Here is a 16,794-nt window from a genome sequence, read left to right as displayed (position 1 = left end):
CCTTATTATACTAACAGAGAACTTTGCTCTCAGACTGCGGGCTTACTTGTGGATCCTAGAGTTTTCAAAAGTAGAACTGGAGACAGAGACTTAAGCTAGCAGGCTAAGTTCTGTGAAACCAGCTCCAAGTTTAGATTTGGTAGACAGACTTGCTTCTCTACTTTTAAGAGTAGAATTAAAACTTTTCTTTTTGATAAAGTTTATAGTTGGGGCTGGATCAGTTAAACCTGAATCCTCTGTTACTCCTGCTGGAATAGGCTTAGGCTGCCACTCAGTGTGTTATGGGCTTCTTTATACATCTCTTTTCACTCTGTCTGTATACACTACTGCTGTATTTAATTATTAACAATTATTAAATTCTGGCTCTCTCCCATCTGTGCCTTTTGTTCTATCTCTCGCTCCGCATCCTGGCCCTCTCCCCCAACCGGTTGAAGCAGATGGCTGCCCCTCCCTGAGCCTGGTTCTGCCAGAGGTTTGTTCCTGTTAAAACTGAGTTTTTCCTTCCCACTGTACCCGCATGCTTGCTGATAGGGTTTCTGTGGTTACTGGGGTTTCATTCTAATATTATCGGATCTTAACTTACAATATAAAATGCCTTGAAGTGACTGTTGTTGTGAATTAATGGTACAAAAGTAATTGAATTGAAGATTAAATTCCGAGGTGTAGTCTAGCAATTATCTCGGAACCAGGTCTGCAGGGTACTTTGTGCATGTGCGTGTTTAAAATGGAGAAAGAGAGAAGCTAGCTGGTCAACGTGCTTAATCGCTTATGAATTAGTTTTTGTAAATGCATAGAGTATGTGTGGAGCGATATTTCGTTTATAAATTTATGTTTGTATATACGTTTGTGCGCCACTTTGTGAAGCTGTGCACACTTTCAGGTATATGGATGCACATACATGCTCTGCGGTGGACTGATTGCGCATACACCTGTCTGATCAAACAGGCTTGAGAGCGTGCGTGATCTCATTTGACTGCTATACGTGTACGGCACTCTCATGCTCCTTCGTACCAACAGGGTTATTTTATGTGAATTTTATTTAGGACAGATGAATGTCAGCAGATCCATTATCCTTTATCTGAACTCCCTAGAGGAGAGGGTGAGACTGGGCGGGATACAGATGGTTCGACGGATAGGACGTTAGTGTCCTGCGACACACTCTCGTTAACTGTCACTTTTTGTCCTTTATGAATTATTCACACTATATTTTTTCTTCACTTCATACTCGCGATCTCCTCCACCATCTACACACTCAGACACACACATAGAAATATACACATACATATGTGCGGAACTGTCAAAAAACACATTTCTCTGTTTTTTTTTTTTCCCAATAAAATAGTTCAGTATAAACAGAAAGCCCCAACTCCATAGGGATGTGCTTTTCTCTGCTTGTGTTTTTGTGTTGTTTTGGATTTTACGGTCCCATGTGGATACCAATTTGCATAGTTCTCTGGCTGTGCGTAGATAATTCTGGGAATTCAACCACCACAGAGCATATAGAAATGCACTTGCTTGGACTCCTCCTCATAGCCTGAAGCTGGTGCCGCTGTGTGTAATGCTGGTTGTTTGAAAAGGGTAACAACGGCACAGTTCACCAGAAAGAGAAATAAGCAAATAATGGCTTCAGTGAATAGTTCCGATTGTTTTTGTTTGTTTGTTTTCTGTTGTTGTCTGTTTTTAAGTCACTGCGGACTAAGAACACTATCATACTGAGGCCTGACCTTGAGAATGGATGTAGCACGAGTGATGCGCAAAGGATTTTGAGCTATTTATTGGGACATCTCGGGCAGAGAGCTGTGGACACATTGGATAAACACTCATTGACACAAGTGCATTGACAAGTGCTCTTGGAGGCTGGGATATATGTGCAGATGTAGAAACAATAACACTGAACAGTGCGCAACAGTGCAGTATGATAGAAATTGAACCGGAGGATACGCAAATGACACAATGACTAAACCACCGTCAGAGTCCATTTGGCAACTCTTACAACACAAACTCTGCTCACGCACAAAAAAGAATGTGTTTGAGTATCAGAAATATGGATGTCAACCATTTTGAAATAGAGGGAAGTTGCTTGATAGCGGGGAAGTGTAGAAACCATCAGTCTTTACTGTCAGCGCTTGTATCTTTTTGACATCACTTACTGTATTTTGCCGTCACCACTGTTGTAACAATTATCAGCACTTGTTTCAAAATCTGTTACGAAATGCTTTCGGGTTATCCACACAGGAGATCACAGCTACACTTTGCCCTGATGAGCCGCGCAGCAACACTTCAGGAATCAGTTTAGTCGTTAAGGGCAGAAGAAGATTGATACCACTGTGGAGAAGCAGGAGGAGGGGAGAGGAGGGAGGACATGGAGCGGCACCTCCCATGACAGATGCTTGGTTGAATTAGACCCACCACTCACACAATCCAAAGACATAGCAGCAGTGTGAGGTTATTTACTCTGAACTCCTTACCATCTTCAATTGAACAGATTACTAAAATATTTTTAAGGGTTAAAATGTGGAAGAGGCAACCGTTAGCATCCAGGCCTCAGAGAGCCATACAGCATCGGTGCATACATAGTTAGATTTAGATACAGATGATCACAGAGGTGGAAAAAATATATAATGAATGACTTTGAAACAGCACAGGTTAATAACAAACATTTTTCTTAGGCTTATACCATAAGTTTTTTTTTACCCCCCCCCCCCCCCCCCCCCTTCATTTATTGCTTTATTCAATAAGAACACTTTTCAATCAATCTTGTCTCGATCGTGACCTTTATCTGCTTTAAAAGCTGTATTGAGACCACGATGCTGTATGGAGAGAAAGGGGAGGGGAAGAGCATGATGAATGATCCGTCCATGGAGAGAGGGAGATAGAAAGAACCGGGCTGTTTGCCAAGTAGGTTAAAGGTTTTGCTGTCGATGTCTGCTCGGTTACATGGAAACTGTTCCAGATAAACACACAAATGTGGAGCGCGCACACCTTTGGTCAAATGCAGTCTAGACAACCCAATGCTCGACCGTGTGCTAACAGAAATATACGCCATCTTCTTCTTTTCTTTTTTTCCATCTGTTTTTTTTGACATTTCCAACTGATTTATATTCAGTTCAATCTGTATGATTTGTATTTACATGCTACCATATCACCATACCACAACACAGAACCTTTTACACAGACCTTTTGCTTTTTACTCTAAAAATGCGGACGCAGCACGCTCCAAATCAAGCGAGACGCAGCCTGCGCACCGTCTCGTCTGGCCCACAATGTCCTGAAAGGAAAGCAAAACAACTGCCCCAAAATCAATAAGATGGAGCATTAAGCTACGAGATCCTGAGACGAATGCGTGCAGTTGGTATACTGCTGTTTAACTCGATTTCAGTGTAATGTGCTTCTGCAGTGACCTTGACTGATTTTAAAGAAAAAAAATGGTGATGTGACACCTACACAAGACTAAAACCTAAGTAATCTGTGAGAAAGCAAAGATGTACCTAGTTTATTTAACAACAGCAAAGTTGACAAGCGTGCCTGTGATGTCTCTCCAGGTTATACAATAATAACAAAAACCGAATAGAATGAGTGGAATACAGCAAACGAGTTGATCCGGAGAGAGGGTAGCGAAGTGAATATTGACAGGTTCTGGTGGATGATTTTGTTAGCTGCTGATGAGCTCTGACGTGACAGGCCTCCCAGCAGCCTCTGGCACTCCTGTTCTCACCTCCACACATGAGCAAGCTCATCTGTGAACTCCCCCTCCACCTTTTTACACATTTAACTGTGCCACTTTTTTCTTCTTTTCCCCCGATTAAACATGCAAACACTGATACACACACACACACACACACACACACACACACACACACACACACACACACACACACACACACACACACTGAAGCTCACACACAGACAGATGCACACGGATCTACACTTTCTTACATCGTCACTGAAGCTTAGCCTTTACTTTTTTTTTGTAAGTCAGGGCTGTTGGCAGCTAAGATGGAAAGACGGGAGACTGCAGAGAGAGAGAGAGAAAGAGAGAGAGAAGGGGGGCAGAATAGGGCTCTCCATCATGCTGTCAGTAAGGTGCAGCTTTAGCCTTAGCAAGGAATATAGAGTGTTTTTAAAAGGTGCTGCGAGGTGCAGCAAAGATGAGTCGGATAAATGACTTCTCTTTTTTATTCAAAGAGCCCAGTGAAGCCCACAGGGTTGCTCCGTGTGGGTGGGTGTGTGTGTGGGGGGGAGGGAGGGGAGAAAAGGAGTGTGTGTGTATGAAGTGGAGAAAGTGTCACAATGTGCATGCTTGAAAATGTGTGCAAAACTCAGACTTGTGTGACGGCCGGCTGATGTTTTTGTTACTTTCTGACATTATAACTTATTATGGGGTTTTTTTTTGTTTTGTTTTCTCTTGGCTGTTGCTCTCCGCCCTTTTAAACCACTGACTGGGAAAAGTAATGTAGTGTAGCCGGGGCATGTAAGGTGGAACAATGGCTCAAAAATATTGAATAAGGAGTGAAAGGGAGCTGGGGTTTGAATGACAATGGGTCAGAGCTGGCGGTGAGGACAGATGATGTGGGGTGGGGGGAAGATGGTCCAGATTGATGACAGATCTCCGCTGGTTAAATATTATCAGGCTGCTTTTTTTCTTTTTTTTTAATCTATCAACACCCCCTCCTCCTGTCCTGGTATCACACAGAGAATAGCAAGATGTGGTCAGCTAATGATCTGCCCTTCTGAGCCATTCACTTTTTGTATTAGCCTATTTACTTACTTTAGAGACACTCCCCCCTCTCTATGGGTTCACAACACAGATGGTTTGGGTAGCCATAGCGACTGCCATTGGATGCCATCAGTCCAAAGCCAGTCTGTGCTCTTCTTCTTCTTCTTCTTCTTCTCCTTTTTTTTTTAATCACAGGCAGGCTCAACTGCAAAGGCAGCTCATTTCAAGAAATTTTTCTTCAGCGTGAATGAATAGAAAGAAATTAGCAGTGCCTCTACCCTGACTTTCTCACAGATCTGTTTATTTTTTTAAAAAGGTTCCTCCTCTCTATTACGGTGACATTTCACTGGGATTGCAATGATATGCGCAACCGAGTGAAGCAAAAGCACAAAGGTTTCTCTGTGCTGACAGATGCAAATGCATTTTTTAAACATATGATAAGCCATGTGATGTTAGTTTTGCTTTCACTAGTTCCCTTTTTTCCCCACCTCAATGTTTGTGCACCTAAATGCCAAGGGTGGGAAGAGCCAATGTCTGAGGGCAAAAGGTTTTCCGCTGATATCTGTTTCACGTGCCAGTTGTGTGAGAATGACGCAGCTCTATTCTACTCCCTGGGGCTACGATGAGTAAACCTTTTGACTGCAGTAACAACCCCACATACAGTGAATATCTTTGAAGCTGACCCTTATGTGTACCTCTGGGATTTGTGGGTAAATGTGGCTGCCTTTCATCCAGTTAACTCCTCTGTTTCTTACACACACATATATATATATGTATATATATATATATGTATATATATGTATATGTATATATATATATATGTATGTATATATATGTATATGTATATATATATATATGTATGTATATATATATGTGTATATATATATATATATATATATATATATATATATACACAAGCACAGATGTCATAGAGCAGGGGTGAAGTGTGTGGTGGACATTTACAGAGAGGGTGAGCAATGGCAGGGAAAGGAGTGTAGCTGCTCCGTCTACTTTCACTGCACCCCATTCTTTTGAAACGCTGATGACTCCCTCTCCGCTCATCGCTCTACTCACTTCTCATCTAATGTGCCAGAGTCATCCATTCCATTAACCCTCCTCCTTCTTGCCTTCCCAAGTTAGAATGAGGCAGATCCCCAACCCCCCATCCCCTCTTTCTCTCTCCCCCCACCTCTCTGTAAAAGGCAGGCCAGCAGGGGCCACGGCGGTGATGACGGCAAGGGGCATTTTTCATGCTCTGAGCCGCTCTCCCGAGGGCCTTTGTTGTCCCCACCAGCTCCCAACTTTGCTGGGTAAGCTGAGGATTTCACACGTTTCATCAACATCCAAACTAGATCGGCACTTTTTGAACATTTCATATCATTTGGCGGAGTTGTGCACAGACACGGACATGCATACAACCATTAGAAAACAGGTTGCAGCGAGAAAGGGCGCCCAGAAGAGAGAGAGGGCAGTCAACTTTTATGAGAGAGCGAGCACAGGATTAGAGCTGTATTGCAAATAACTCCCAGCCCACTCCACACACCGCAGACTGTGGTTTCAGTGAGTGTTGACTACACATTTGGCCTGCAGTTGTCCAACCTTTTGTGCAGGTCGTGGCACACATTCAGCCTTTGTGCAACAAGCACAACAATTGGTGTGCCCTGTCTGTACTGGTGTTAGGGGCACTGCTGAAGCGGAGGTCAGTCACCGAGGCATCATAATGCTTTGGGCTGGGCACAACAAGAATGAGGGCAATCCACTTAAAGTGAACCACTAACCCCCTCCCACCACCACCACCTCCCATATCCCCTCCAGGCCACCATGAGCATCACACTTCTGAATAGAAAACAGGAAATTGGTCCTCTGTAGCACTTCAAATCCTGAAGTGTGAGAGAGAAGGCACCAAGAGGGAGTGGGGAAAATACTTAGATCTCTGAAAGAGAGAGACCAGAAAAGCAGACAGCATGGTCATAATCAAAAACTTGAAAGAGATGCAGAACATGCTTACTTCTCCCCCCCCATTTTATCAGTACATCTCTAGTTTTTGAGAGCTCTGATTTAAGACCAAGAGATGGAAAACCTGGATTCAGGAAATGCAGACATGGATAAATGAGTGTAGCTTGAGTTGTAATTGCATCAGTAATGCCAGTTTCTGAGTGAGCTTTGGCAGAGCAGAGAGATTATTCTTCCAGCTTCCTGCTTCCTTGCCTTTTGACTCTCCCTCTGCGCTTTCTTGCAAGAGCTCATCTCCTTTCTGTAACTTCCTTATAATATACTTCGCCTGCTTCTCACAGTTTAGTTAATTAGTCAGCAGCTGCAGGTAAAATATGAGTATAGAAGGATGTCATCCAGGAACATGTATGCAAAAGCAAAAGCAAGGGATCCATTGCAAGGAGCACTGTCAAAATGAGCTAAACATTAAATTTGCAATTAATTTCCAATCTGTGTAATTGATTACTGTAATTAACACAGCTGTCAACCACCGTGTAACATTGAGAGTGAAGTTATTGGAACTAGCCGAGGTGGAACTAACCAATGGCAATCAACTAAAGCGCTGGGCTGTAAACATCTGAAGTTTTTCACTTTCGGGAGTCTATGGGGACTGGGACTTGCTTCAACTCTGTTGGCTTCACTTTTCAGCCCTGGAGGTTGATAGCTTGGTAGCAACGTGTCGGGACCAGTCCAGGCAATATACCATACGGGTATGATGACTCCGCTGACAGGCGCACATAATTTCAAATCAGGATAATGATTATCAAGTCTCAATCAAGGTTTGGTTACAGTTTGGTTTCTCTGCAATGGTTTCTCCGTGATTAATCATGATTAATGTGTGAATAAACACTTTTTTTGTAATTGATAATCAACAAAACTTATAAATTTGCCAACAAAACTTCAGGAGGAATTTGGCCATATTTTTTTTCCTTGTTTTTCTCATTTTCTTGCTCTCTTTGTTGTTCCTTGTTTCTGTGCTTTATTCTCTCTTCTTCTTGTCCTTTTTTTTCTCTAAATAGAATTAGCCAGTATCCGTCTGTATGCACTAAAACATCTCCCAGTCTCTGACATCTAATGGAGGCCATTCCAAGTCTTGGATGACTGATATTGAGATATCCTTCCTCCAGGGTAACATCCATAGCAATTTTCTCTTGATTTGCTGAGTGATGGACTTGGTGCAAAGCAACATAGACCTAATGATCGTTGAGGAGATGGCTCTCTAACTCAAGGCTGTAGAGTGTGGACAATTACAAGCTATACAATAAGCTACGTCGCTTACCTCCTCTCTCTCTCTCTTTCTCGTTCTCTTCCTCTGCTGAAGTATTTCCAGAATGCCGCCGGCCACGATGGATTTATGAGTCGGCCATACTTTGGTAAACACCGATGGTGGGCAGCTTTGTCCTCCCCCCTCTGTGATATAGTGAAGGTCCCCCATAAAAAATGGGAAAACCAGGTTACGGCCACCATAGAGCTGGGCTGAACAATAAAAGGCTTTATGGGCAGATATAGGCCTGTACCATAAATGCTGGAATCTGCTGTCGGAAGGACATTAAAGGGATAATGACTGGGGGGGGGGGCTAAGAGGGTCCTTTTAGAAAAGACACTCTTTCTCACACACACACACACAGAGGATGGCAAAGCACCAAGGCTGAGATCTATAGACCAGTTTAACTTTAGGTCAAGGTTTGTGTGCGTTCATGCGTGCGCATGCGTGTGTGTGTGTTTCCATTAGATTGACAGAGGGAGGTGGAAGTGATACAGTTGTTCATTGATAACTGGAGCTTGTTCTCACATTGGAGGGTCGGGCCCTCATTACGCACTGGCTCAATGTCAGAGAGCACAGCTGCTGGGTTTGGCTGGTGCTGCCTGTACAGGCTGCACAAAACCAGCTGTGCAAACAAACACACACACGGAAACTGTAAAGGCAGTAAGGGGAACGGAGTGGTAACAGACGGGCCACGGAGGTTCAGGTAGACTTGAAAGCAAACATGCGTAAACCCACACAGGTATGCACGCCAAAAATGTGATTCTAGTTGGAGAGAGTGACAGAAGGAAGTGGTTGCCAGGGCTATGCTATTGATAGGGGTGGGTTTGGGATTACGGTGCTGATCAGTCGTGGGATAATGCTGACATACAGACAGCCCGTTTTGTCTCACAGTGTGACAGAGACCTGAACAGACTCGATCTCTATCTTGGCGTCTCAAATTAGGACACATTTTAACTCCTTAAAGTGCTTCTTCTCTGAATTCTCCACCGCTGTGCTGCTTTATTAGGCCGCTGGGAAGATTTAAGAAAGATAGAAACCTTTGCCGAGGCTTGCCCCAACTTCTTTATCGTCTGGGCATTAGCCATCTGCTGGCACATGTGCAGGAGTGCTTTGGGGGAGGTGAGCCATGAGTGCCTGTGTTTGTGTAGTAGCCACTAAGGCAGACAGGAACTCTAAAAGTAGGCCCAGGCCATTCTAACTGGAACATTTCTGGCCTTATCATGTCAAGAGATGGCTATTACCCAAGCCGAGTGTTGTCTGAGCGATACGGCAGGTCTGGTTGGTTTTTCTTCATTTATTTATTTTTTTTGTTTGTTTTGCCTGTTTAGTGTCTCTAGGCAGCCAGAGCTCAGCAGACTTTTCCATGACATTGAGACAATTTGATTCTGTTTTGATTTGACCATCATGTCCAATAAAGAGCACATTGTGCAGGAAGTGTTCGTTAGTCACAGAGGACAGAAATGATCTCCAGAGTGAAGGTAGCAACACAAGAGCCAAGGGCTGATTGCAGATGTAAGTGGATCGTCTCCAGAAACAGAAATTCTCACTCATGCTCTAAAGAAGGATACTGCTGAGTCCACTTTGTGCACTTACAGAGGACTTGTGCTCCCCCCCACTATTGCCGTGCGCCATAATCCAAATGACAAAACAACCTATTGTTTGTTCTAACCTGTCTGCCCATCTCCTTGGGGAAGGAATGGCAAGGCGTGCACTTTTTACAGCTTCCTAGTGCCCCTGATTGGACTCAGAAAGAAGGAAAGTGGGGGCAGTAAAAATAGTTTGACACCCTCAAGGTCCAGCCAGCAATCTCCTCTTCTCTCTTAGCCCATAAAACTCTTTGAATTCTCTCCTAAACCCCCTCACCCCCTATTTCTCTCTCTCTATTTCTTCACCAGACTCTCACTTGCAGCTTTGCTTCAGATCAAGGTTGTTATGTTTGCTGCTCATGGTGTCTCCCTATTATTTTCAGTTGCATAACTCTTTCTGCAAGGCCCCTGCGTCTGAATGCAGCTTTGATCAGGTCCGTGCATCGGTTTGGAGTGGGGACTTCACGCACCCCCTCTTTGAAGCCCGAGCGACGAATCTGAGACTGGGTCCTCAGCGTCAACTTAGGGGATCGATGCACAATCTCATTCTCTCTGGCTTTCCAGTGCCAAAGTACTTTTCCATGTTCTCGGGAGTGTGGCCTTTGTTGATGCTGGAACAAGAACAGCCACTTGAACTGGTGTGTGTTGATGTGGGCTGAAACCTGCATGTGTGTGCATGCCTCTCATCCCTCTCCCTCTTTAACTTACCACTCTTACTTCTGCTGTTGTGGTACCAGCCGTCAAGTGTATGTCCTGGCTCTTATATTTTGACTTTGCATGTGAGAGTGACATATTACATATTATTACTGGGAATAAAAACCAGCCCTAATTTTTTCACTAATGCAGTGTAACACACTCAATTCTCCAACTGTGTATTCAGAGGAGTCCGCTGTTCCAATATCACCTTCTCCTGTGAAAATTGCCACATGTATTTACTCTTAGCCACTTGGATATATTCAGTTCTTTTTTTTTCTTTTTTGACTTAATGGAGTTCCTCTTTTCTCTACAAATAAAAAGCTGTGGGAAAAGGACTGTATGTCAGCCTAATCTTGTATTCTCCCCTCTCTTAATAAGTAATGATCAGCAGTCTGTTATCTCTCAGCTTGTTTTATGCAATCATGGGGTATTACCCAGGGATGAATGCTCCCTCTTCAGAGAGGAAAACAGAGCCTGGAAAATTAGCATTTTCTGACAGCCATTACTCACTGGGCTAATCCTGTCAAGGAATGTGTGGCTGCGCTATCAATGCAGGCGAGGGGTCGTCATGGCCCAGGCCTGCACATCGGCTCTTATCAGGCAGGGTAAACACACTAGGGGCCTGCATTAAATAAGTGTCACAGTCAGTGGAGGCGGAGCAAGCCGAGCCCCCCTGCCAGTGTGCAGATAATCCCTTTCCAAAAAAAAAAACAAAAAACATGCTGGTCAGACCCAGCTGTGGCCTGTGGCTCAGGTGTAGGGAAAGTGGGGGAGGAGAGGTATTGTCTCGGCTGTGGTGTAGGTTACAATACAAGCCACTCAGGGTTTTTTGGCCGTGCTTGTGTTTGCGCAGATACATTTCACAAGATCGGGTATCAGATGTTCACTGTCCACCCTGGCAGTTTTGGAAAAGCTTTGCGTCCACATCAAGATACCAAAACAGCTCGGAAAGTGTCCTCCTATGTTCTCGACTTTGTCAGGGACGTCCCACTGAGTTATGAAACGGGCAAAATTTCCTCTGTGTTTTTCAAACGTTACATTTCTGCTTTTACATTGTTAAGGTTAAAAAAAAAAACACACAGTTTTGTATGTTGGTGCCTGGCCTTAATCTCTACTATTATGCATGCACAGACAATTTGGGCCAGCAGCTGTCCTCCAGATCACATGACAATCACAAAATTACAGGCTGGGATTTCTGAAGCACATAAGGGGGAAAAAGGCAAAACATGAGAAGTTTGGATGCACTCACGGGGCTACAAACTTCATTGCCACTATATTTTTATCAGCACTGATATTAGCGTCAGCTGACTGTTAAAACTGCTTTTATAGTGTGAGCTTTGCTCTGCCTCATGGATGACACAGCTGCAGGGTTTGCTTAATAAGCTGGAACAATGTTACCTGGAATGTTGCGGTATAAAGGCAGCAACTCTGAAAACAACTTCCTGGACTTCTTCTAGCTGTAACTAAACTGTGAGGGAGGAAAGAAAAAGTTAAGCGCCCTGCTACTATGACTGGGTGACTTTGGCACTTTTTATCCTTGTGTGTGCTGCGTGAACCGAGGCGCCTCTCTGGGCAGCACCAGAGGAAAAGTGTAATAGTGTTACACTGGGTATACAAGGTGGGAAACCTTGAATAATGTGGGGATGAGAGCAAGCCAGAGATCCGAGTCAGCCAGTGGGTCACCAGAAGGTGAGGCTGCCTACTTGCCTGGGTTCAGGAAAAGTTCAGCCGCATAGCATTAGGCAAATTAGGGAGACCGCGGCTGGGGGAGAAGAAAATCGGGAGGGTTAGGGACTGATGAGGGGAAAGGGTCAAATTAGTTGGAAGGAGGAGCCCAGTAAAGAGTGAGAACATAAACGGGGACTTCCAGGAAAAAGAAAAAAAGAAACGAGAGAGTTAGATTGTGATATAGCAGCCGCTGTGTGCACAATCACTCTATAAAGACACGCAAGACTAATTACCGAGCTTATATAACTTAATCATGTCCTCAAATACTTTCCTATTTAAAGCCCTCGCTGCTCAGTTTGACGGCGGCCGGCGGGCTCACCCCCCAAAAAGAAACACTCCCGCAGTGCCCGTGTTTCGGGAGAGGGAGATCCATGGTGACGTCCCTGAAGGGGTTAAAGAAGGGGCGGAGCAACGCATGAAAGGCACCGAGGGGAAGCAGGAGAGGGGGGGGGGGGGGGGGGGGATGGAGAGAGAGAGGGAGAGAAAGAGCCGAGTGGAGGTGGAGCCAAAGCTCTCAGCTGCTGTGCCTTGTCACATTTCTGCAGAACATGATAGCCGCACGGTTTGGTGTGGGAATGGTTTTAGGCTTCTCTTCCCCGAATACAAAACAAGGCGGCGCTGCGCGTTTTAACGGGAGCCTGGATGTTGGAGAGCAGGGTCTGACGGAGGGAAGCGGCCGCTTGTTGTAGTGCAACAGAGTCTGCGAGGCTGGGGGGAGGAGGAGGAGGAGGAGGGGGGACTGGTTCGTTTTACGGAGCTGACAGGAGTCCACCCACGACGGGCGCAAACGGGACAACCGACCGTAACCCAAAAGGACAAACTGCAACTCTGCGGAATTCCCTCTCCTAATATTTGCGCCTGCAACACATTCCCAAATCTCCCTGCGCTGTCCACGCAGACTTTGGAGATTTGTGTTGTATTTATTTAAAGATTTTTTGGACGGGGGGGTTGGATATATTCTTTGTCGTGTGGATACAGCCTCATATGTTGCTCTGTTTGAGCAACGCCGTAAACACAGACACCTTCTGTTGAAGTTATTCGGCTCGTCCCCGATTTTCTTTTTCTTTTTTCCTTTTATTGTATTTCTGTTGTCGAGTTTCTTACCTCGGACACAACGCAGACTGCTCTTTGAGATTATGTTTTCATATCCGATCAGGCGCATTCGGACACCGATTCATCCATCGGTCTGGTTTTCAATCTTCACATTGCCGTGAGAAGATGCCAAATGTTCCGATGTCCCCGCTGTGTTTGGATTTACCACTTTCCCCTCGATTTTAATGCAGTTTCCCCCCCTCCGTTCGGCACCGCTGCTGGTGGCGAGCTGAAAACCAACCCCTCACAAACAATTCGGGTTTTTTGTTTTTTTGCCCTCTTGCTAATATTTCCCCCCTGCCGTCGCCCTGCTTCGTATGATGTATGAGAGTGTGGACGTTGTGGGACTGAATCCCAGCCCGAACCCGTTTTTAATGATGGATTACTACAACCAGAGCAGAGGATGCTTGATCCCGGAGAAAGGACTGGTGCCCGGGGCGCCCCATCCGTACAGCACGTCCATCAGGAACCAGCACTGGAACGGCTCCAATCACTGTAGGTGCTCTTTTTTTTTAAACACCCCCCCCCCCCCCCCTTCATCTCACTAATTGGTGAAGTTGAACCCTCCCTGTTAGTGTGTGTGCTTAATAATCCCTATATGTCCTATTTTGCTCTTCCCAGCACACGCCGGTCGCATGTGAAACGATCATTTGAAGGCCTTTTTATTCTGGAGTTACCACTTCAATAATTTAAACCCCATAATATGTGCTCAACAGCGCTGCACGTTATCACAATCAGTAAGCCGTCAATGCTGCAACAGGCCTATATATATTTGACCCACTTTCGTCTCTCTCGTTTCTTTCTGAGCGTTCGCTCAGGTTTGGGGTTTTTCCCTCCTCTTTCCTGCCAGTCTGTTTGCGCTCTGATCCAGGCCACGCTACCCGAAGCTTTTGCGTTCCTGAAATCTGCACTTAATGCAAACCAGGTTTGTGCAAACGATGCCAGCGTTAATCAGATCAAACTTTCATGCCAGTGTTATCCCCGGGTCCTCTGGTAATCTGGGAAGCTGTACCCACAGGCCAAAGTTCCTCAGCAGCAGCACCATGGCCTTCACCAGACAACCGTATCTGTTACATTTTGAAAGCCTTGCACTCATTTATTTATATTTAATAAATAATTTGAAGTGATGTTCTCGCATAACTTTATTAAAAAAAACAACAACAATATTTCAGTTAGTATGATTTTATGTGTAGACTCCTCTGCTAGTAAGTGAGGATAGCAGTCTTTTATAAATGGCAGGTTTATTGTGCTTTTATATCAGTGAGATTTAGTTTAGATTGATGATATGTTCATGCGTTTGCTGCATGATCTCCTTGGGTCAGTATCCGCCAGCAGCCGTGGGAGATTTAATTTTGCTGATAGCATATCTGCTGCAGATATGAGAGAGAGAGTTTTATTGCAGCAACAAAGTATAGCAAGAGCTGCTTCCCATTCTTTACCTCAGTAGAGCCAGGCTGCATAAAGCGTGAGCAGGCCCTTTTTATAAAGGGATACCTCTGTTGTCTTTCACTGCTGAAGGAGCTAAAAAAAAAAAAAGGCAGGAATCTCCACGGGCTCTTAAGGACCAATTTCCTCCTTGTCTCAAGACTATAGAAACGCACGACAAAGGGAAATTTAGACAGGAATTTCTAATGTTTGGCAGCAACAACAAAAGACAAAAGCAGCCATAACTATTTTGTACGTGTTGTAATCTTTTCTTCATCTTTCTCATCTCATTATTTTCTTTGAAAAAGATCTCTCCTGAGTAAAGAGGCGAAGCCCATACATTTTTTTTTTTCCTAAACAGATATTCAAAGAGCCTTATAGTATTTATTGAACCGGTCCACTAAAACAGCTCTAGTGGCGGCATTGATTCAAACCATGTGAGCTCGTCTGAGGGGAGACTGTGGGGGTTTGGCCCAGGAAAAGACCTCTGATCCTTTACTCGACTCCACATTGTTTTGCTCAATGGAGGAATTGCAGGGGGAGAGTAAGAGTGTGTGTGTGGGTGAGGGGTAGCATATCTGCTCTTTGCCTTACTGCTTGAATGTAATAAAAAATTTAGTGCACAACCAGAGAACATTGACAGGAGGGTGTAGAGCAGAGAGGCGCAACATCCGTAAGTGTCATCACGTGGCTCAGAGGCTTATTGGATCATAGGGCTAGAAAACAACCGAGACAACAGCGCGAGATTTCCTCGTCACTCCCCGCTCTCACGCAGGAATCCAAATGAGCCAGATTCAAAAAAATCACGAGACAATCCCATAAACATCTGTTTGCTTTTTTTGTTTTTTGAAGTTCACAGAGAGTAGTGTCATGGTATGTTCCTCTGCACTTTTCCTGGTAGGTCTTACCATTTTTTTTCTTTTTACCCCCTCTGTGCTTTTCTTTTTTGGTCCTCTGTTTTTTCAACCCCTCCACATTGGATCTAACTATTCATTACAGGCTTCACAGAAGAGCTTTCTGGCTCTAAGCATGCACTCAGTGACATATTTGCTAAAGTGAATCTAGCCTAAAACGGCCTTCTGGACCCACTAAGTGAGTGGGTATAAATCCACATCATATGGGTGCTTCATCCCAGTATTACTGGTTCTTTAACAAGGCCATATTATGCTCTTGAGTCTACTCCCTTCCCTTTGGTGATATTCCTTCAAATTGTTTCTTTTGTGCATTTAAACGTTATAAAGTCCAAAGCACACACCAATGGGGCGTAATTAAGTCGCACAGGACTTGCTGTTGCTCAGCTTGGATTTACTGACATTCAGATTTACTCCTCATTTTCTTACTTGTATCACCAATATATATTTGAATTATACCTGTCTATCTTAAGCCATGGAATCAGCAGCTTCTTCCATTGTTATTCATCTGTTAGAGCCCCTTCATGCACTTCATTAGACACGGCTGTTTTGAATCTAATGCTATAGTTAAATGACAGATGATCACATCTCTATAACTGTTTGTTCTAGAGACAATATTAATGATTTTTGGAAAAAAGAGAAGTCAGTTTTTGCCGGTTTTGTATCACGGTAGCACAATGCAGTTGTATGTACTGCTTTTTGAATACAGACAGAAAAACCAGCCCTGCCTAGATTTTCATATCCCCTCAATCATTTTGGGCTAGAGAGAAAAGAAAGATGAGCATTATTTTGTCATTTTACAGTCAGAATTACACAGTAAGTATGATACTTGGATGATAAAGGGTTAAGGCCTACAACAGCATTTGTAGAGTAGTTATGATACATAACCAATGTTCAGTGCTCTTTTGCCAGGCTAGCTAACTAACCATAGGAGATTGGTCTTTTCCCGAGGGGATCCTTAAAGAGACTGAAAGGTGCAATATGAGAAAGATTATGTTTCCATTTTACATCAATTGATATAATCCAGCACACTATGAGCCTGTAAAACGAGTTCTTAAAAGATGGTGTGTATTAAGAGGTTTGACTGTTTACATGTAGCCTCTGTTTATCACCAGGTTGCCCAGTCATAGGCATTGTGTGCTGTTTGTAATTTGGTTCTACTTGGAAGAAGGCTCTGAATGGCTCAGGTGAAAAGTCTGTGGCCTTGCAGATTAAATCCACTTGATTTTTCACTGAGTCACAGTCAGAATCCTTACAGCGGTTATAGGCTCATGCACGAAAGAATGCACGCGGCTTTGTTCACATGACTGTCACACACTAAAAACTGGGGATATGGTGGAAAGGGGGGATTGCACGGTAGGCTCAAATGCTCTGCAGCCC

General features: G+C 44.2%; 1 protein-coding gene across 5 annotated transcripts in view; it reads left to right on the top strand.

Moving 5' to 3' along the window:
- Positions 1 to 16,794, top strand: part of raraa (retinoic acid receptor, alpha a) — a 144,356-nt gene that overhangs the window by 91,065 nt on the left and 36,497 nt on the right. The window contains exon 1 of one of the 5 annotated variants that reach the window (XM_006800999.3): positions 12,512 to 13,573. The exons of the other annotated variants lie outside the window; for them this stretch is intronic. Coding sequence (XP_006801062.1) covers positions 13,396 to 13,573 — 178 coding nt within the window. The 5' untranslated portion in view covers positions 12,512 to 13,395. Of the gene's footprint in view, positions 1 to 12,511; positions 13,574 to 16,794 lie in introns of those variants that run through there. 5 annotated transcript variants of the gene reach the window in all.

Source organism: Neolamprologus brichardi, chromosome 8 (assembly GCF_056152115.1).
Source record: "Neolamprologus brichardi isolate AB-2024 chromosome 8, ASM5615211v1, whole genome shotgun sequence".
Classification (NCBI taxonomy): domain Eukaryota; kingdom Metazoa; phylum Chordata; class Actinopteri; order Cichliformes; family Cichlidae; genus Neolamprologus; species Neolamprologus brichardi.
The sequence above is the reverse complement of the archived record's forward strand: the minus strand, read 5'-3'. Positions and strand labels throughout refer to the sequence as shown.